Below are 22,364 nucleotides of genomic sequence, written 5' to 3' on the forward strand. Positions count from 1 at the left end.
CCACATCACCCATCTCCATTTCCTCACTGTGTCATTTTACACATCAGAACAAGTGTTTCAAATGCACACTTCTATGTCCATTTACACAAGGGTTTGGTCACTGGATTAACTAACTGTTCCAAGTTTCACAAAAGGGTAATTCTTATCATCAAAACTACAAGAACTTCACTTTAAATTATTTTTTTAAGTGCTAGATGAAAGCACACTATGTAAAATTTCCATGCCTGAGAGACAAGTCAAACACAGCCAGCCTTCCTCAGGATCTATTGTAAATAAGGGTTTTTCTTCCAAGCCAACCACCTTGCTACACTGAATAAGGAAAGAAAGTTTTTATCAGTTTTGTAACAGGCTCTTCCTTGGACACAAGGCTGGTGGACTCACAGTGGAAACACTGTTACTGAAGGGGTTGTTGGGTTTTTTCTGAGCAGCGTAAACTACATAATACCAGGAGAAAACAGTGGAAGAATTCCTCACGGGACTGAGGTTTTACTACAAACTGCAGCTAGCAGATGACCTTTGGCAAGGGCTTCACATCAGTAGGGAAAACATTTACTCACTGAATAAACAAAGCCAGCCTTGAATTCAGATTCAAACCAAGCACCGCTGCTTAGACAAGAAAGTAAGAAATTGAAAGAGTCAGCCAAATGACAGCAAAATATCCAGCCCATAACAGTATTGACTCTAGCTACTTTTGAAATCCCAAACAAAAGTTGCAATTCTGCTTCCATCACAGCTAATGGCAAAACATCAGCGTCTTCACCAGTGCCAGCCCAAGCCACTGAATTTCCCAAAGCCCTCATTAATAAACCATCCACCCACTCTGCCTACACCAATAAAACTGCAGGAGGAAAAGTAAGGATGTTATTTGTCTATTAAACATCCTTTCCATATTTGCACACTTAATCCAGAAAAGGGACCTCACTGAAAGCAGAAATTCACAGTCCATTACACCTGCTTCAGTGCTTAATGATCTGATTTGTACATTTGTACATGTGCATGAAGAACCATCCCTGGATTATACAAAAGGCAGAATCTACTTTGGTCAAAACAAAACACAGGATTTGAAACAGCTCTTCTGTACTATAATAAGCACATGAACTTAGTTCAGTTGTTTCAGGAAGATTCCAGACACTTCACCAAAATCATTCTCTTTCATTAAGTATCCAAAATCACTGTGTTCCTCAAGTTTTATGAGTACCATCCCCAGTCCCAAACTGGATTAGAATCATCAAGACTAGAAAAACAACTAAAGATCAAGACAAGAGTTAAACTCTGTTATGGTAAAATATTTTTTTAAAAAAAACATTGTAAGGCAAGTCTGAATCACTGGGATTTGGATGATATAAAAGTTCTGTAAGATACCATTATATACCTCATGGGAAGAATGAGTTTCACAGCAGATGGAAAAACAGTGAGATGTTAAGAGAGCTCATGCTACCATAAGCCACGTGAGAAACAGTAAATATGAAAAATACACAATTCCAAGGCATGAAGCCAAATATAACATCCAAAATATGCATTTCCATCATTGTTAAGACATCAGAGATAAAAGGTATCTTATTAAGTGTTACATGATCACGGCAAGTCTAGGATGAATGCAGTAGCCTACTCAGCATCATCACTCTGGGAGAGAGACCGAGATCATTTGGATTCTTCCACAATTCAGATTCTTTCAGATGACCAAGGTGTTTGAGTGTTTTAAAAGGCTTTCATCACTGAGAAGAACGGGGGAGGGATCATACTGCTGTTACCTGCTCTTAGCTTTCCTTTTGCATTTATCTACTTAAAGACAAAAAGCAAAAAGGAATCCCAAACCACTAAAAAGGTGTAATCCTCAGTGAGGGAGGCAGAGTTCTAACACACCATTGGTGCTGCAAAGACTTCTCAGACTCAAACAGGAATTTTTTCTTTTCCCCAAGGCTGCTATGAACACTCACACTGTAAATACAGTGTTCTTATAATACCACCACAGGGTGTATGTAGCACACACGCCTCCTGATAATAAAAGAAAGCAATCAAGGAGTGTGCATTCTTTTTCCCCACTTGTGAAGAACACATGCTTCCCAAAAGGAAAAACTTAATCAATTTTAACAGCATCATTTTATTAAATGATCTGTCAAGAATACATTTTCATCCCCCCCCCCCCCCCCAAAAAAAAAAATCCAATCAAAACAGAAAACTGCTTGGAACCAATAAAACAATTCAAAGCCTCAGGGAATTCTACCCCACAGCTAATGCACTGCTCAGCATGAGCAGAGAAGTCCCAGCTATTAAGCATCACGCACAAGGCTGTTGTAAAGCCACCTGTAAGGCACCCAGCTGCGTCCCTGGAGAACTACGTGCTGCTCCAGCCTCTGAGCGCTTCAAAGGCTCGGATCCCTGCGTGTGCTCCTCTCAGTGTAAATACACTGCTCTACCCCACTGCAGCAGGCAGCACAGCACAGCAAAGCGGCCCTGACACAGATCCATGGCTGCCTGTCACTTCTGCTCAGCAGCAGCCTCCCCAGACGCCCGTGCCGCCCCGCAGCTCACTCCGAGCCCAACGAGGCGCCGCTGCCACCGCTGTCACCGAGATCTACGGCCGAGGAGACAACAGAGGTGCTCAGTCTCTCCATTCAGTGCCTGGCCCACAACTCCTTCCTGCAGGATCTCTGCGCCACTCAGGAACAGCTCCACACTCGGACTCAAATTCCAGCACGAAGCAAACAGAAGCGCGCTATTCTGCGGGCAGTTTCCGCTATGTCAGGTACAGAAAGAGCCGGCCGGGCAGGATCTTCAGGCCTTATCACAGAGAAAAGCAGCATGCAAGCAAACACCACCTAAGACACCATTTCACAAAGCCAAATTTTCTTTCTCACTTTTCTGTTGCTGGAGGGCTTGCCCATCTATCTTCCTTATCTTTATAGCATATTATAATACAATAATCTCCTTCAAGATCAAAACAGAAGAAGCAATAGCCTTTTATCTTTTGTCAACAGCAATGCTCCTTGAAATTTACTATCAGTTGACAACTCCCCAGTTGCAGCTGCTGAACAATGTGTCGATCCACACGATCTCTGCAGTGCTTTAAAACACCACAGCACAAGTGCTCAGTCTCTGACACACATAATGAACCATCCCTGCAGCTCCCTGCCACAGCACTCTAACACAAGTTGCCACCTGTCATCTCATTCCTCAGTAGCACGTAGTTGAGTTTTATCATCTCACAGAACACACACATAACCACACACAGGCACACAGCACTCTTAAAACAGTCAGGAATTCCTAGACCTCATCTTGTTTTCCAGCAAAAGACCCAAGTGCCACTCAAGCCCCAGACTAACTCCCATGGTAGCCATGCTTTACCATAACAGTTTGAACTCCAGTTTACCACAGGTTATCAAAGTCAATTTGAGCACCTCCCATTCATAGGCTGATAACATGATGTTGTCAAGGCTTGAAAGTCCAGTGGACTTACGTGTACTCAGTCTAGCAGTCTTGTAAAGAAAAATTAATGTGCCTCTCCAAAAATGAATCATGGTATCACAGAATGTGCTGAGCTGGAAGGGAACCATTAGGATCAGGAGTCCAGCTCCTGGCCCTGCACACGACCAGTCTCAGGAGTCACACCACGAGCTTGAGAGAATTGTTCAAATGCTTTGTGAACTCTGCCAGGTTGGTGCTGTGACACTGCCCTGGGGAGCTGTTCCAGTGCCCAGTCACCCTCTGGGTGAAAAACCTTCTCCTGATATCCAGCCTAAGCCTCCCTGGTTCACTTCATGCCATTTCCTTGAGTCCTGTCCCTGGTTATGAGAGTGAAGAGATCTGAACCTACCCCTCTGCTTCCCCTTGCAAGGATGTGGAAGACCACAATGTCTCTCCTCAGTCTCCTCTTTTTCAGCCTGAACAGACCAAGTGCCCTCAGCCACTCCTCATATGGCTCATCTTCCATCTTCCAGACCCTCCACCATCCTCGTGGCCCTCCTTTGGATGGCTTCTCAAAGCTCCATGTCTTTTTTATATTGTGGCACCCCAAACTGCCCCCAGCACTGGAGGTGAGGCCACCCCAGAGCAGAGCAGAGCAGGACAATCCCTTTCCTTACCCAGCTGGCGATGCTGCACCTGATGCCCCCCAGGACAGGGCTGCCCTCCTGGCTACCAGGGCACTGCTAGCTCTCATTAAACTTTACGTCTAACACTACTCCCAGGGCCCTTTCCACATCACTGTTTTCCAGCCTCTTATTCCCCAGTCTGTCCATACATCCAGGGTTGCCTCAGCTCAGGTGCAGAATCCAGCACTTGTCCTTACTGTCCTTTATATAGTCGGTGATTGCCCATCTCCCTTATTTGCTGAGGTCTTGCAGGGCCTCTTTGCCCTCAAGGGAGTTGACAGTGCCTCCCAATGAAGTGTCCTCAAGCATATTTACTTAGTATTCCTTCCAGTTCCATGTCCAGACCATTTAGGAAGACACTGAAGAGCACAGGGTGAGGATGGAGCCCTGAAGAGCCTGGACACCAGTTGATGTCTTTGTGCCCGACCCATGAGCCAGTGGCTCACCCATCACGTAACACGGTTATCCAGCTGTGTGCTAGACGTCTTGTCCAGAAGGATTATGAGAAACAGTATCCAAAGCTTTGCTCAAGTCCAAAAAGATTGCATTTACTGGCTTTCCTAGATCAACTAAGTAGGTGACCCTGTTGTAGAAGGATTCAACAAGCAGGAGTCTCCCCTCACAAAGCTGTGCTGGCTGTGACCAACACTAGTTGCATTATCCTACAGCTGTTTTTCAATACCTCCCCAAATAATCTTTTCCATGATTTTACCATGATTAAATTAATTTTTTCCATGATTAGGCACCAAAGTGACACTGACAGAACTGTAGTCTTCAGGATGCTCCTTCTCACACTTTTTGAAAATTGTGACGATATTTGCCAGCTTCCAGTCAGCTGGGATGTCTCAGGATTCCTGAAACGGTTCAAAAATCATCAAGAAATGTTTTTCAGTGACATCAGCTACCTCCTTGAGGATTCTGTGATGAATCCCATCAGGCCTTATGGATTTGTAGGGATCCAGCTGCAGCAACAGATTCTGCACAAGTTCAGGGTCAACTGGGAGTTGATTCTCACTGTCATGATCCTCCAGCTCAGGGCACTGAGATCCCCTTGGTCCATCATCAGTGTTGAACACAGGGGCAAAGAATGCATTAAACACCTCTGCCTTGTCCATGCCCATGTCCCTGTTTGTGAGGTGCCCATCCTCATCCTGTAACAGGCTGATGCTATTTCAATACTGCCTTTTGTCATTAATGTATTTAATACAACTCTCTATTGTCCCCCACATTTCTGGCCATCTTCAACTCCAAGTGAGCTTTGGCCATATGAATTTCTCCCTACAGTGGCAAGCAGCATCTCTGTACTCTTCCCAAGTCACTTGACCTCACTGTAGTCAGAATGCACCTTCCTTTTTTGCCTTACATCCAAGAGGACATCCCTGTTCAGCCCAGCCAGCCTTCTGCCTTGCCTGCTTGACTTGTAATGTTTAGGAATTGCCTGCTCTTGTGCCCTTAGGAGGCAGTGTTTAAAAACTGACAAGCACTGATGGACCCCAGTACCTGCAAAAACATTTTCCATGGGGACTTTACCTACTAATTCCTTGAGCAGCTCTGTGGCCTGCTCTCTTTGTGTCCAGAGCTGTGGTTTTCCTGGCACTTTTCCTCCTGTCAGTTCTTTTTTGCTGTCAAATGATGGTGATCATTTTGTGAAGTCCCTTCCTCAGATGTGATACCCTATCAGCCAAGATAAGCCTTTCAAATCACTCTTCCAGATCGCTCCAGCAACTTCACCACAAGCCACTCTGCCCCACTCTGAGATTAACCTTCAGATAAAATGCTCGTTCTTACCATCTGTCATCACTCACCAACCCTTTTCCAAAGGCACAGAGTGACCACTACACTTGCTGCTTTACTCAAATTCTGAGCTCTGTAACTACATTCTGTTGTTCAGTCACCATCCCTTACCTCCTGTTTTCAAATGAAAACCAAAAAAACCTTCCTCGCTTCCTTTTCACAAAGCTCTGCACATGCAATCACCACTTTTCAGGCCAGCAGCGGCTGCAATTCTACAGTAAATGACACACACCCACAAGGTTATGTACTCAGTAACCTTTGTGAAGGCACCCTGGGATCCATCTCAAACACTACAGGAATCCACTGGGATTCAAAGCCCTTTCTAAATCTAAGATCCTTGTCATTCAGTCAGTGCAATGGATATTGGCAAATTTCGTTTAACTTTAAAATAACATTTGTTTAGCAATGATAGAATAAGGGTCTGCCTAAATTACAGAACTCTATTCCATAATCCATAGGTATTAAATCCTTCATTTCTCAGAACTCATGTGAAACTCTGTAAATCTTGCAGGTATTTTTCATCTGTAAGTGTATTCAGCTCTTCTCTTGGTCACTCTGCATGTAGGAGTATGATAAATTGATAGCCCCTCCAAGAATAAATGAAAAAGCATCATGGGAGCAAATGAAGTCTGAATAAAATCATGCTTTGAATTCCTTGCTCACAGAAAACAGTGCACAAACTTACTTTGACACCAAGGAGTGCCTGGATTTCACACAATATCCCTTATACAAATTTCCATGAGTTTCAGCCTTTCTCAAAAACAAGCTGTCCACATGTCAAAGCAATTTATGCAAAAAGGAATGCCTTAAAGCTATAAATGGGAACTCCTCCACTGCACAACTTGATTTCACCAGGAAACATCATATGGAATATTCAGCACAAACCACCTTTGCAGATTTACAGACCAACGAGCCTAAAAAGCCAGGTGTCAAACACTGAGCAGAAAAGCTAAAACAGCTTCACTATCTAACATTTCATTAGAGTGAGACCCCCAAATCACAAAGAGAAGGTTTAGCAACAGAGGAGCAAGCTGAAATGCAGTGTAGCAAAATTTGCTTAGAAACTATCAAAGCCAGCCACCAGAAAACAGGAGCATAGTGGATTTGACGTAAACATTACTTATTTCCTTTCTACAGGCTTTGAAGAATGCAGCATGCACATCACAAGGCTTTTATGATGGACCTAGCTAATATGAATGTTCATTATAGCTTCTCTACTACACTATCTGGAAGGCCACAGGAACAAACCAGCTCTGCCAGGTGACCAAAAAAGAAAAGCTTTCAGGAGCAAAAACTCTCAGCTCTCAGGCACTTCCCCAAACCTCCTCTCTCAACACCATTCCTCTGTATTTAGACAGAAGTTCAAAATCCAGAGCAATGCCTGCAGTCATTTTTCATTCAATTATATTTCACGGGTAAGATGTTCAAAAGTGACCTCTAATTTCAGAAAATGAAATCCCTGAGAACACACTCAGATATCCAGGGACTAACTTCAAAACTGCCAGGCAAAACTGGCACTGACACCTCCTGCCCAGTGCTTCAAATATGCTATTTTGGCTTTGTGTTGAAATGAGGATTTAGAATTTTGATTCTAAGGGGACACAGCTTAGTAGTTAGGTTGAAGTACGTGAAATAAATATTTTTGGGAGCTTAGCTTTCAGAAAAGAATCAAGTCTGAGGGTAAGGAAGTGATGAGGAAAGCAAGGGTGCTGACTTTAAGCTGCAAGGCTCTAAAATATTGTAAAAAACACATAAACATCCACACGAAAATATCTTACATGAGTCAGTAAACACATGTACATACTCTAGGACTGCAGCCATGTTGTTAAGCTTTCTTCTCCGCTGTATTTCATCCCTAAATGAAAGCCATTCTTCCTTCTTTCATCTCACAAAATGAGAGCACCTTTTGCTCCCTCTGAAGAACTACTGTATCTCCAGAATAATGTATTTTTAGCACTTGGGTATGAGCTTTGTTTCCTTGTGACTACCAAGGAAACTGATTCTGTTCAGTGATCCAATGAAAAACAACTTTTTTTTTTAATAAATTCCATTATTAGTGGCATCATTACTATTACATTCCAAATATTCAGGATCTTGAGCTCAAGAAAATAAAATGTAGATTTTTTTTTTTATGCCAAGATATTTTCCAATTTTTTTTTTGCAAAAGCCTACATGCTGGAGCCTAGCCCAAAAATCCACCATCATTCAGGTTACATTTAGTCAGTGACCCTATGTTGAAACTGATCACAGTCCAGTAAAGCATGGTATGCAAAATCAGCTGCAGAACTGCAGCAGCTGAAGGCACAATCCTCTTTTAGGATGAGGGAGAGCAAGGCTGAGCCCTAAGCTTAAAGACCATAGAGCTCATAATGATGCAACAAGTCCACTGGAGGGTCAAGAGGCACCACTGTCTGAAAGGGCATCAGGTGTTTGATAACAGGATTCCAACTCAGTGTTGACTAAAATTTCAATTTTTCAATTAGATGATGTCTGTTTAAAATGCCCAGAAGTCAAATGTAATTGTTGTCAGCCCCTAGAAACCGTGAGAAGGAAAAACAGCCGGTGAAAAACTTGAAGCCTTCAATACAGACCATAAAAAATCAACAGAATTTTTTTTTTTTTTGAGAGGGGGGAAAACTTGCTTACTCTTCTAAGACTACTGTAAGTACAGTGGATCAGAGATACTACTGACAAAGTAAGAATACAGAAACAAACACAGTGAAGAGTAATCAGTAATTCTACCAAAGGCAAGAGAGATCCTGTGAAGGTGAAACCTGTAAGGGGACACCCTTGACATTCAAACGTAGGTGCAAGGAACCGCTGGTATCTCCTGTAACAGGAAAAGAGGAAAGGACCTGAGCTAAGTCAATCATTCTTTTCAGGGAAGTCTGAATGACAAAAAGCCTTGGAAGTGCTGACCCCACATTCAAATTATCTGGGTCTCTGATTAATAATCCTTGATCCTTCTGAATATGTATACAGTAATAGAATAAATATGCAGGAACCTGTATCTGAATTCAACCTGTAACAAGAGGGGGAAAAAAATAAACCATAATCAAGGAAAGAACAAATGTAATGCAAAGGAAGTGGCATATATTTAAAATAATTCTTGAAAATGCTTTTAAAATCTCCCTACCTTTGCCATGCAATGTATTCAGTGAAGTTATTTGCAACAACCAGGCTTTAAAATAGACAGATCATAAAAGGGTAAGAGGTTTCCTTTTCTTTTCCAAACTCATTTTCTTATATCAAGGCCTATGGATATTGTGGAAAATAAAATTCACTAAGTTGGTAACTCTATTCCAAATAGTCATACATCAAATGACATTACAAACAAGCACTGTAATCAGCAACAGGTCAGTCAATTGTATCTGTTTCAGAACTTCAATTCCAAGATTAACTGCTTCATATTTTATTTGGTAAAAGCTGTTACACAAGGCACATGAAAAGATCAAAGGCTTTAAAAAACAGCTAAGAGACTGAAAATAAAGACTATTATTAATATGAAACACTATTTTATAAAGTTGCTAGGGAATGAAAACAGGGTGAAGCTAAATTCTAATGGAAGATATCATGCTTGCTGCTACTTGTTTATTTTACAAATAAAAACACAGCTTTGTTTCTGAGAAGTACACATCACCTTTAAGGAAGTACACTGACTTCAGTTTTAATAACCTCAACCAAACTTCTAACCAATAAAAATATGTCTGATTTGTTTGGGGTTTCTTCTTCCAAAATCCCCCAACTGCAGGTAACTCTCCAAAACCAAGCCAAATTCCTCACTTGTAACAGATTTTGCTCAATCCTTATTTGGATTAACTCCTAATCAGCCTGCTAGTTCTTACCTTCTCAAATCCTTTCACCTTTACTACTTCATTTCAGCAGCAGTTTGCCCAGGGCTGTTTAAAGAGGCAGCTTTGGCCATACCTGAGCAGATCCCAGGCAGCACAGACACACCTAAGAAATGCAGGTGAAGCAGTCACCTACGTGGGGCTACAGTGTACCACAGGGCTAAGTTCTCAAAGTGAAGCTTTCAAAAGCACCTAGGAAACCACCCCAATCATTTTCAGACTGAAATGCTACCAAAATACCCAGGTTTGAAGATGTGCATCCAGATAGATCAAATCAAAACCACAAAAACCTCTCTGACAACTCGCTAAGCTGCAGTATTGTCAAGTGCAACCTACTTGCTCATTTGGGCAAATAAGACACCTTGGCACATTCCCCAAACTGGTATTTTGTCTCTCCCCCCACCCCTTGTTTTTTCTGCTTAAATGAAAGATTAAGATTTTGCTTAAATGAAAGATTATCCGTCACTGGAATCCAAACACAAGACAGAGAAGAGACACCACAGTGTGTGCTATTTACAGCAGTACAGAAACAGTTAAAAACCATAAATATGTTCTACATCCAAAGTAGTGGTTTGCTGAATTCAAATTCTCGTAACCAATTTCTCAAAGAAAATCTTCAAATGCAGTGAGGAACAACTTTTATGCCCGTTAACCTTTTCTGCTTAAGCTTGAAGCACTAGACTTTCCCACTGTGTAAGAGGGTGTGAGAAGACTGAAGCAAATTTTAAATCCTTATGCAAACTTCTATGGGCAATGTCAGCAGATGTCTCCATGTTCACTCTGTCCTTATAATGATTACGTTGTGCTGCTTGCCAAGATTTCAAAGATGACCACTGACTTTTTGTGGGACGTGAATTTGTAAAGAATTTTTAAAGTTTGATAGAAGGTTTATATAGTATGCATTTGTGCATCAAATGACATTGCAAACAAGCGCTGTAATCAGCAACATGTCAGTCAATGGTACCTATTTCAGAACGTCAATTGCAAGATTAACTATTTCATATTTTATTTGGTAAAAGCTCTTGTTTTATCTTATTCACTAAAACCACATGTCAGTTCAGCAGCAGGGGTGGGGATCCTGGATCTACTGAACACCTGTGCTCAGAATGACTGAGATCAAAACTAGATCCTTACAACACACATTGCTACCAGTTCAGCCAAGATGCAGAATGCCTCTGGCACATGCAGCACTGCATTAGAACATGTTTTCCAACTCGGAACCTCCTGCACTCTACACCAAAGGAGCACTTACTGCCATTGTCGTCAGAGTCCTCGCTGCTGCTAGGAAGCCGCTGGCGTTTCATGATCTCCCCGGGAAACAGCAGGCAGCCTGGGAAGCAATGAGACAGCACTTAACCCCAGGTAATAACACACACTACTCATCAACTCCTGCTTCTGATGGCATGCGAGCATTTCCAGCGCACAAAGGAAAACAAACAACTCCACCAGCAGCTCAGAGATGAACAGTGAACCTCTCAAGGGTGCTTCATTAGGCTGCTATAGCGTGAGCAGGTGAACAAGGCTGGAGAGTGGCAATGACAATCCCACCGACGCTTTCCCCCCACCAGAACGCTGTGTTTTGTCCCGAGAGGTGTTAAAATCACTAAATATCCCCAGCCAGTGTGCTTCACTTCCCCTGCCTATTCTGACACTGGATTCGCAATACAATAACGTTTTTACTGCTTGTGTAAATATTTACTTTGGCTAATATATTTTTGGAGCAATTTTGTTCCTGTTTTAAGTGCCAGATTTACGAAATCGGAGATTAAAGTCATCCACTTACATATAAAAAGCAAAACATCAGCAGTAGCAAGCCCAGTTTTCCCAGATTAACTAAACATGCATCATCTATGCCCTGGAAAGCACCACCCTCTAAGATGAGAGAGTTACTTCCTCCTGCAGGCACATTTCTAGAGCCATGCCTAACACTAACTGTTCTTTGGGAGTAAGATTATTCAGATGATTATTCAGATGTTCCTCCAAATTGCCAGATTTCTACCAATATCGAATTCATGGGCACATGCCCATGTGATAAAAGAATCATTTTGGCCTCTGTGATAAAAAGGCAAAAAATTCCAAATCTTTTTAACTGCAGTTCTCACAGCACTGACATTTTCACGCGTACTCCCTGTGGAACAAAGCCAAATTCAGTAAAAACAAAGAAGCTGTACATAGCTAGTCAGTATTTACATGTAAAAAGCTATTAAAAAGTGCAAGTTGAAGAGCAGACAAAAACATGACAAGACAAGTCCAGAAAGGCATAGCCACCATAAGTTAAACTGACAAGGACTCTAGATGCACATCAAAACCCCTGAGTCTTCGCTTACCACATATCAGTTGTATCAACAAGGTCTGGGCACTCTGCTGGCAGCAAATCCCTCATACCTATCTCTGCACACAGATTTGGAGATTAGATACCAAAATATTCCTTTGCTTCTAGCTAAGTGCAGAAAATTTAACCTTACTTCCACGTGAGTTCAGACTTCCTCAAACCTCTCAGCAAAACTCTTACCATTGGTCCTTCGGGGTAGGAATTAACTGCTTCAGCTTTGTTCACTGAGAACACAGCTCATTTTAAGAAATTCAATAATGCTTTCAACTTTTGTAAGACTGATTCCCAAAATAAGGAAACCCAAAAAGCCTAACAAAGCCTGACACTATTTACAATAGAGCACAAAAATATCTGCTCTTCCAGAAGCAGTTCATCTAAAAAGAATTTTATTTTTGAGGGAATTCATTTTGTCACCGCTAGCAAGTAACAAGCAACTGAATCTGAGATACTATTTTATACTTGCAGAGAACTTAATACAGTCCTAAGAGCAGGAGCATTGCAGGATGGCCTCCTTTTTCATACTACACGTGCAAACAGAGCTGGGGGGAAGCCTCCCTCCCACAGAGTGACTTTTCAGAGTGGGATTTAATACACCTGTCATTGAAATGTGTAACAGTTTTGAACTGCAAGCTTTGCTCACTAAAGAGAAGCTGAATGATTCACCTCACCAAGACCTTTTGTCACCATTTCATAGAGTAAAAGTTCACATACAGTGTCTGATGCCAGAGAATAAAGAATCATCAATGGGAGCCTCTTACAGGGCTAGAAGAATTCTCTCCAGAAATTGCTTTGAAGCAGGCCAGAACTTTGTGTGTATGGGAGATGGAAATGCTGCCAGTGGATAAATACCCATACCAGCCAGAACCATCAAAACCACTGAATATACACCTGGTATAAATTTAAGAGATCCAGAGCCAAGCTCCTATATAGTCACTTAGACAGAAAGCCAATACTCAGATTCAAAACAGGCTAAGACAGAACTGAAAAATCAATTAGTTCTTACAAGGCCAAAACTAGGAGGATGAACATCTATCTGTAAAGTACTTTTTCTGTTAGTTCACATATTAATAACAGCAATGTAAAAGAAGATATTCACTTAGCAAAAATCTCCCATAAACAAAGTAAAGAAAATTTGGAAGAAAATACAGGAAAATTGTCCTGTCTCAGAAGTGTAATTTGCATGTTTCTGGTTCACTTCTTGGTTTATTTCCCACACAGTCTGAAAAGCACAATACACTGTTAAGCAAAGCAACAGAGTTTAAGTACACTAGGAAACACCTGTGAACTTGCAACAAACAAGAAAACTTGGAGTTCTCCTCCTTCACATCTTTCTGGACAAGTTCATTTTGACTTAATCTCCCCCTAACATACATTCTGCAAATTCAAAAACATAAGGAAAGAGACGAAACCTTCTTGCTTCTACCACCTGTCTTTAAAAAACAAACCGACCATCCCCTTTTTGGTTGCTTTTTGGAGGAAAGAGTAGTAATCACACCTCCCAGTTTAAGCACTCTCCAGAGTTCTTCAGGAAATAAGCCAGAGCAGAAGCCACTTTTGTGAGCACAGAGTATTAGATAAGATAGTTCATTTCCTTGTCCACTTTAGTCAGGCATCTGAAGTTGGCCACACTGAAAAGCCTGTGTTCTCAATAGTAACATTAAAAGAAATATCCCATTTGATGAAGCTCCTGGGAGATTGTTTTATAGATCCATGCGGAGGAAAAAATAATTAAAACTCAGAGATCTGATTTTCCCATTTTTTAACCTAACCTGAGTTTACAGGGAGCTAAATCAGAGATGAAAAACCAGCATTTGGCTTCTTAGAGCAAGACTCAAACCTCATAAGATTAACCCCCTGGAATTTTGTCACTAGAAGAACTGCTTTTTTCAGCTTCTAAAATAATTTTAAACAGCTGCCACCAGATGTTCATATCCACAGACCAGAACACATGTTCTAGAGACAACACTGGAATAGCTAGTGAGACTTAGAACCATGCACATTGAAATCCTACTGGTTTCTGCCAGGTGGTGGGTGACCCAAACTCACACAAGAAACATGTTAAAAAGTGCACATTAAAAACAAACATGGGTCAGGGATAGTGAGGGTTAGATGCAGACTGATACTGCAAATTTTTGCCCTGTTCCAGCAGGCATACACTGTGATCACAGTGTATGTAAGCAAAGTGGCTGTAAGCAAAGAGAATTCCTATGTAAGCACAAAAACAGTAAAACATTCCAGACCAGCTTTAATACCAGGAGTAAAAGCTATGCACCCCAGCCTGCAACACTTGCAGGGCAAGAAGAGACACCCAGATGACTGAGCTCAATTCCTAAGTACCTGCAATCACATAATTGCTGTCCAGCCCAGAAGTTCCCACAAAAATCCACTGCACCCACCCATGCCACAGAACGAGCTCCCAAACCCCTTTGCAGAACGAACAGCGCTCTGAAGCGAGGACACGGCCAGCCAAGCAGTGCTTGTGGCTGAGCCCTGGATCTCCTAACAAACATTTCTACACCTGTTTTTCCCAAATTCTTACACCAGCCCCCAAGGGGTGTTTGCCCAACACACTCTCCACCTGAAGAGAAAGCCCAGCACTTCCAAAGCTGCTGCAGAGTCTAACAACCCTAAGCTGACAAAGGCTGCATCACCAAGCCACACTCTCTATCGGTTTCCAGTGACTCCTGTAAATTCTTAGTAACTCAGCAACTTTTATATATAAACTTTCAGTTTCATTTCTTCGAAAGACAATGGTTTCTTTTTGTTAAAATCATCCTTTCAGAAATCAGTCAGACCAACACAGAGCATGCTGATCATGTTTTCTCCCAACACTCCAGTATAACCTTTAGCAAGTCATCGGGGAGGAACCAAACTGGGCTCAGGCTAATGCCAGCCTTCAGCCAAACACAGCTTCCAAGAAACAGCCACGATTCTGCTGGCAATGTTACTCCAATTCCATGGGAAGCAAAGCATCCAAGAGCACTTCATGGAACCACCATGATAAATGGCACCAATGGGACACAGACGATGCCTTTTTAGTCCTCAGTCACCCTCAGATGAGCTGGCCATACCAGGGCAGCACTGTGAGGCCAAACACAGCTTACAACACACCCTACTGTGCTTTTCCAGAGGCTGAAAGTGCTGCTCTGTTTTCCAGAAACACATCACCAGTCGCTTTTCCATCCTTTTTAATCATGCTTGCTTAAGCTCCGGGTTTTGCTCAATGATTAGATACAAACTTTAAACATAACAATGCAACTCTGGACTTCGATGGTGCATTTGCTCAAATTGTTTTTGAAGGCAAAACTACACCACCTGAAACTGACTCCTGTGTTTTGGAGAGCGTGGGAAGCCTTTTTCAAAACACTTGTAAATGCTGTGCAAATGAAATGACAAGACAATAATCCAATATAATCAATGTCAGGCCACACAACAGCATTTGAATTTATATATCCTTGTGGAGCTGAGCAACAAACATCTTAATCCACACAAACAACTAGATGCAGGCAGGCATACAGACTTTGTTGTCCACTTCCAAGTATTGGATGACAGATGCAGTGCAATGGGTTAGACTCAGCAACTTGACACAGCACAGCAAAATCATTATTTTTAGCAGTGTTCGTTTTACCATGCTAGTCCATCCTTACCTCTCCAAGAGATAAATTACCAACAAAACCCAAAGACCCCACTGGACATGGATGTCAAGACCTTTCCTTTTTTCTCCCACGCTGAAGTCCCAGGAGCTGCACTGATTAGAGTGTAAAAAATGCAAAGGGCAGAAATCCAGACACTACCCCAAGAAACTGGGACAACAGCGTGCACACACACCCCCCCCATGTGCCACATACACAGTTAAGAACCCCACATGGTTCTTCACTAAGTTTGACCTCAACTAGAGAGGCAATCGAAGGGAAAGATGTAAAGTGTGTCAGTCCTTGTTACGCATATAGCTAAACAGAACCAGATTGTAAAAAAAAATATACATGGGAAAATCTACATCCTCAGGTCAAAGGTTTTCCACAGCACAGTTCTTACTGAAGTATTTTCAAGGGCTGCATAAACCCCTGGGTAAAAGAGTGTATAATTCAAACTCTGACAGACAATTAACTGTAACCATGTTAACGGGTGTCACTGTAACAAACTGCACTGAACAGCTGCAGAGACAGAATGGGAAGAAAGCAGAGTTATGACAGATGTACACCCTGAAGACAAACTGAAAAACTGGCTTTTCCTGAAAGTAACCCACTAACTGCAATGAAACGAAGACCTAATTATCTCTAGTACACAAGAAATTGCTTCAGAACACCTACTGTACAAATGGAAGCGAAGTGTGACACAGTATAATAAAATAGAAGATGGAGACATTTGGGTTCTATTATTGGGTTCTTTTTAAATAGCTTATTTATAACACCACCCCTTCTTCACTGACACCTGACATCACAAGAAGCTCTTTTGCTTCTACCCTAGACCTAAAACAAACAAACAAACAAAAAAGGAAGCGCATCAGAAATAAGCTATTACTAAAATTTACCTAAAACTTTAAAATTCTATTACAGAGCACCATCCACAGTGCAAAGAGTCACAGACCTTAAATCTGGAGGAAAAAAATCCCCCAAGTGTCATGAAACAAGGCCAACAGTGTTCTCCACAGGGAATATTTCTACCAAATTCAGCACACCTATCCAAAATTTATCAATATAAGAGAAAAGCACAATTTGGCCATATCAACCCAACACTTCTCAGGAATCCATGTGCTTATTTATGCACCTGTGCAAGCCAGCCCATAATATTAACTTACTACCTGAACAGTGGCAGCAAATTATTCCCAAACTGTGTGAGTGAGTGAAACGGACCATCCAAAATGTCAAGCAATGCATGAACTGCGTTCCAAGAATTATTGCAACTCAACCTGCACCCACTGCAGTTCCTCTCTTCCACCTAGGAAATGGTACCAGTTTGGCCATCTCCAGTTGAAAATGGGAGCATGAAGCAGCAGTACTAAACACATGGAGAAATCATTTGAGGAAACACTGGGAGTTTGAGGGTTTTTTTACTAGGTTCTGTGAATTGGGAATGAAACCAGAGAAGCTGGAAGGGAAATCTGCAGCTGTGAGAGGAAAGGGGAGTTTATTATTATTATTTTATTTTAAACATATGTATTAAACATAGCTCAAAAGCTGGGAGCAAGTGGTATCTGAAGCCAGAGGGAAAATCCTGCCACTAAAACATACAATTCTTGCTGTTTCAACAATATCCCACTGAGTGTGAGAAACATCTAGAAATAGAATCATAACAAGCATATTTTGGCATAACTTTAATGAAGGTTTTAGGTTTACAAGTGTGGGCAGCTTCTGACTTAGTTAAAAGACAGCACCTGCTTAAAAAGGAAATTATTCAAAATAACAGCTAAAACCTTTCTCTAAAAAATGGGGCTGGCATAAAAACATCAACTAAGATGTGCTGCTGAATCCTACTGGAATTTCTAATACTTCCACGGCCTGTTTTACTGGGAAGGGGCAGGGAGGTGACAGATCTCAGGATGCCCCGACTCTCACCTGCCGGTGAACCTAATCAACTTTCTCAGAATAAGGCGAGCAGCTGAGGACCAGCCGGAGAGAGCCGGCAGGAGAAGTTGGCCGGCGGCAGGCGCTGCTCGCAGGTGCGCTGAGCCCACGGCTGCGGGATGGGGCCACTCCCCGCAGGAGGAGAGGAGCCGAGCCTTCGGGAGTCGCTTCCAACGCGGCACTCACGCCGACAGCCGGCTCCAGCCCGGCCGGGCACCGCTCAGGGCGGCTCTCCTCCTCCTCCCCCCGCAGCGATCCCATCTCGGCCCCGGCCCGGCACCGCGCCCGCCCAGGGTTCGCGGCAGCGGCGCCGACCCCGGAGCCGCCAGGGCACGGCCGGCTGCGGTCACGGAGCAGCCTCCTGGCCGGGCTACACCTCCCCCGCGGGGGTGGCACCTCCCCGGCCAGCTGCACGGCCGCCTTCCAGGAGAAGCGGCCCGGCTCGCCCCCTCCTTCTCCTCCCTCCCGGCTCCCGCTCCTCCCCGCCGCCGGTCGCACCAATCCGCTCGGCCACGGCTGCAAATCAAACTTGGTGCCCCCGGCTCCGCCGCCTCTCGCTCAAAGCGCTGTCACTGCCGAAAACGGCCACGGCACCTTCCCCGCCCGCCCCCGTGGCCACGCTGCCACCGAGGGGGTGGACGGGACGGCGGATCGAGCGGCAGCTCGGAGACGAGCTCATTTTCTCTGTCCGTCTCTCCTCCCACTCCCAGACAGTTCTGGAAACTGTGTTATCACCTCTTGTCACAGGAAACCAACCAGCAGGCGGTGCAAACAAACAAACACCCTTTGCCTCCACCCTTCCCAAATTCATCCTATCGGGAACGAACGGGCGGGCGCGAACGGGAAGGGAAAAGCAAATTAAAAAAATTTCTACAAATAAAACCAAAACAACCAAACATCCTCCAGGCTGCCCCCCTCCCAAAAAAAAAAAAAAAAAAAAAAACCAAAACCCACAAACACCACCAAAATTCTCCTGGGAGCTGGCGACTACGCGTGCCCAGGGCTGGGCAGGGTGGCTTTGTCTAAGAGGAACAAGTGGAATGATGGCTGGAGCCGCACTCACCTCCCCAGGGAGAGCGGCCCGTTACACAGCAGTGCCGCAGCCCCGCTCCGTCCCGCTCGCCAGGCACGGGGGCAAGAGCCAAATCGCGGAGCTGCCCAGACCGCCGCCCGAGCAAGTTGGGGCGTTCGCCGCCGCCCCCCGCGATGTTCCGTTCGCGCCCCAACACCGCCGGCCGCCTTTCCGCTCCCTCGCCCACAAACTCCGGCCCGAGCACACGGATTCGCCCCTCGGCCTGCGCCGGGCAGCAGCAGCCGGAGGGGGCCGGCCCCCCACGTCCTGCCCAAGTTCGCTGCGCGCCCCCCGGCCCGTTGCCGCTCCACCTCCCGCGGCCGGGGCGGGGGCCGGCGCGGCGGGGTCGCCGTGCACCTGCCGGCCGCTGCCCCGATGCCGCCCCGCGCCCCGGTGGGGCCGCACGCATTTCCCCGCCTTTTCCCACTCTCAAACACGTGCACTTCGGGGCTCGGGCAAGTTGTTCTCCAGCAGGAGACACCGCGCACCCGTCTGGGGGGACAGAGCCAGCTCTGACAGCTCGGCGCTCCGCGCCTCCAGTAGAGCGCCCACCGGCGCCCATCAAGCGGGAGGCAGACCGGCTACGGCTCTCCCGCTCCGAAAGGCAACTTCTGTTTAATTTCACCGATGAGCAGTTTTTATGCATTCCAAGCATTTACGCCCCCCCCCCCCCCCCCCCCCCAAGCCAAATCCAAGTGCAAGCGGGGTGGTAAAGGGAGGGAAACAAAGCTGCTCCTGCATACCGAACACCTCCTCTCCCACGCACACCGCTCCCCGCCCGCGGCGAGAGGCGACGGGTCTCGTGGGCATCTGGGTAACACGGTGACACACAGTGGCCATGACTCTCCCCCACCCCCTTCCTACACATCAGTATCCGAGCAAGACTTGCGCTCTGCCATTGCCATCTGGCTACCAAGTTGCTCCAACGCTTCCTACTTTCCGCGGCGGGCGATACCAGGCGCTGCCCCCGCGGCGCAGCCTGCAGCGACGCCTGGGGCGCAGGGCCGGGGGCACGGCACGGCACGGCACGGCGCAGACCGGCACGGCACGGCACGGCACACCGGCGGCTCACTTGGCTGCTGCACCTGGGCAGCTGCGCGCTGCCCGCTCGCCCGCAGCGGAACAAAAAGGGAGCCGGCAGCGGCAGGTCGCGCCGGGCGGCAGCGCTGCCTCCCCTCCCGCCTCCGCCCGCCACAGCCCCGCACAAGTTGCTTGTGGGATAGCGGAGCCGCAACTCGGCCGCCTCCCCTCGCCCCGTACCGAGCGGCGCGGCTCTTGGCGCCATGTTAATGACGTACTATCTTATTTCCACTAGGCAGCGACCTTCGGCACGAAACTGCTCTCCCGCCGCCTCCGGAGCGACAAAAAAACCCCATCAAATATGGCTGTGCTGGCGGCTCCGCGGCTGGCGCTGCGGCGGGCACGGTTACCTGCTGGCGGCGGCGCGGCGGCGACGAGGGCGGGCGGCGCGGCCGGGCTCCCCCTGCGCGGAGGGCTCGGGGCCGCCGCATGAGTTCGGCGCGGCGCCGGGCAGCGGGCACGGAGCGCGGCTCGCTGCGCCACACACACACACACACTCTCACACACACACACAGATTCCCTCTGACTGACGTTTGTACTTGTTATGGAGGAAGGACTCCGTGAATCAAACTCGTTTCTGGGTCACTGCTGCCACAGGGGGGAGCTGCTTTAATCCCCTGCCAAAACTGGAAGGCGAGGGAAGGGGGGAGAAATAATAATAATAATGCAGCGCCGGGGTGGGGAGGCGGCGGCGCGGCCCCGGGGGAGCCGCCGTTAACTCTTGGCGGGCCCGGCCGCACCGCGCGGGGCTCCCGCCGCCCCTCGCCGCCGGAGCCCCGGGGGAGCGCGGCCGCCCGGCTCCCGCCGCCTCCCGCTCGTGTTCCAGCGGGCTGGGAAACGCAGATGGGAGGCAACGCCGGGCGGCTGGGCAGCTGGGAAATGATACGTGTCTGCACCCGCATCCCGCCCGCGGCACTGCTGGCCTTACCCTGCAACCATTAACGCTTCTCTCCAAAAGATTTAAACCGATTTCGCAAGCAGGAATTCTAGCGATGCACTGGCTGCCCGTGCAGAACGCGTGAGTCACTATTTGTCAAGCAGAGAAACTGAGGGTACCAAGAGTTAAACGCTGTGGCCACATGCGTAGCGCATAATTGCCGGGGCAAGAATAAAACTGCACGCTCCCTATTCTCAGCCCCCAGCGTTATCCCTATGGCTCGTTAACTTTGATACTTCTCAAAGACTAGAAAGAGCCAACACAATCTGCGGTTCAGTTCACATCTCTCTAGCAGGAGAGGAAATTATCTCAAATTGGCACCAAATGACATACTAAACTTCCCATTACCTAAAAAGCGTGTTTGAATGCAGATTTCCTTATTTTTCCACATAAATCGCTTTACCTCACGCCATACACCTGTGCTCCCTGAGTGAAGAACTCCCCCTTTTGAGCAGAATTCCTGAGCAGATATATTCTGAGGTAATAAACACCACAGAGAAGATTCAGCATAAGCTCAGACACAGAATTAAGGCGATCTGTGTAAAGTAATCCCCATAGTATGCAAATACAAATTAATGCAGCCTCCACAGAAACATCAGTCTGCCAAAGAATCACACCTTAGTTCAGCAGAGGAATTGGGTCGTTATTCATCCGTGCAAACCGAGTCATTTCTTCTGCCGTCTCACCCACCCACCCAATAATGAAACAGTACTTACATTGAATCTGCACATCCTAAAAAGTTGTGCTTTACTACAAAAACATCCTCCCCCCTGGAGATATTCTTTCACTGTGAAAATCAGACAGTTGTGATTTTATTCACAGAACACCCTGAAGCACCTTCAGATTTTTGAATCTAAGACTTTGATTCCCTTGTTTTCTACTACATGAAAATACAGAAAGGCATGCATTCCCTACTTTCTTCCTACACTTGCCTTGGCATCCAGATCTGTAAAGATACCTGTTGGCATAGCTTTCTGTACATCAGCAGCTTAATTAGGAACATCCATGACGATCCATGCAACACACCCCGTCACGTTAACTGATAATTATAATAAACTTACTGACACACCCCTGTCACCTTACCCCTCAACTTCCAGGGCTGTTAATTTTCAATACTGACTGGAGACTTAGTTGTTCTGTATTTCCTAAACCTGTTGCTGTGCCATGGTATAAACCCCAGAACAGAACAGGACAGTTTATTCCCTCAGTGGTCTGCAGGCCCCTCAGGAGTTCAGGGACTGCTTCTCATAAATCCGTAAAAAGCAATCAAGGTTAGCAAAGCTACTGTCAATTGGCAATTACTGTACACAGGCATGCACTTCTACTGGGTTAATATGATGATGTTTCTTCTAAATAATTTTAAATAATATTGTCCATTGTAAAAGACTGAAGAATCACAATAAATGCTATTTGTTCCACTTTCCTGAATTCTTTCCAAGAAGTTCAGAACAAGCTTCTGAGAAGAGCTTAAATGTGAATGGGCTCTAATTTCTCAAGAGGAATGACAGAAACTTTCCTGTCTCAAGCTCCTTGGATTTGAGGCAATATTTTTGTTTCCCTGTAATTAGTTTTCCTTTGCATATGTAGCCAAGTTTATATTACACATTGTATTTTAGGAAACATTTCTCTTGGAAGCCATGTGA

The 22,364-nt window shown here is 45.4% G+C and overlaps 1 protein-coding gene across 12 annotated transcripts in view; it reads right to left on the reverse strand.

Annotated features, from left to right (window-relative positions):
* JADE1 (jade family PHD finger 1) overlaps window positions 1-20,816 on the reverse strand; it is a 44,343-nt gene extending 23,527 nt beyond the window's left edge. Inside the window, exons 1-2 of one of the 12 annotated variants that reach the window (XM_085578299.1) lie at window positions 20,713-20,816; window positions 10,989-11,066 (exon numbers count right to left, since the gene is read on the reverse strand). In XM_085578299.1, the coding sequence (XP_085434425.1) occupies window positions 10,989-11,040 (52 nt within the window). In that variant the 5' untranslated portion in view covers window positions 11,041-11,066; window positions 20,713-20,816. The other 11 variants (XM_085578297.1, XM_085578301.1, XM_085578300.1 and 8 more) reach the window with 11 other exon arrangements.
* Between the last annotated feature and the right edge of the window lie 1,548 nt (window positions 20,817-22,364).

The sequence above is a fragment of the Lonchura striata genome, chromosome 4, assembly GCF_050655825.1.
Source record: "Lonchura striata isolate lonStrDom1 chromosome 4, ASM5065582v1, whole genome shotgun sequence".
NCBI classification, from domain to species: domain Eukaryota; kingdom Metazoa; phylum Chordata; class Aves; order Passeriformes; family Estrildidae; genus Lonchura; species Lonchura striata.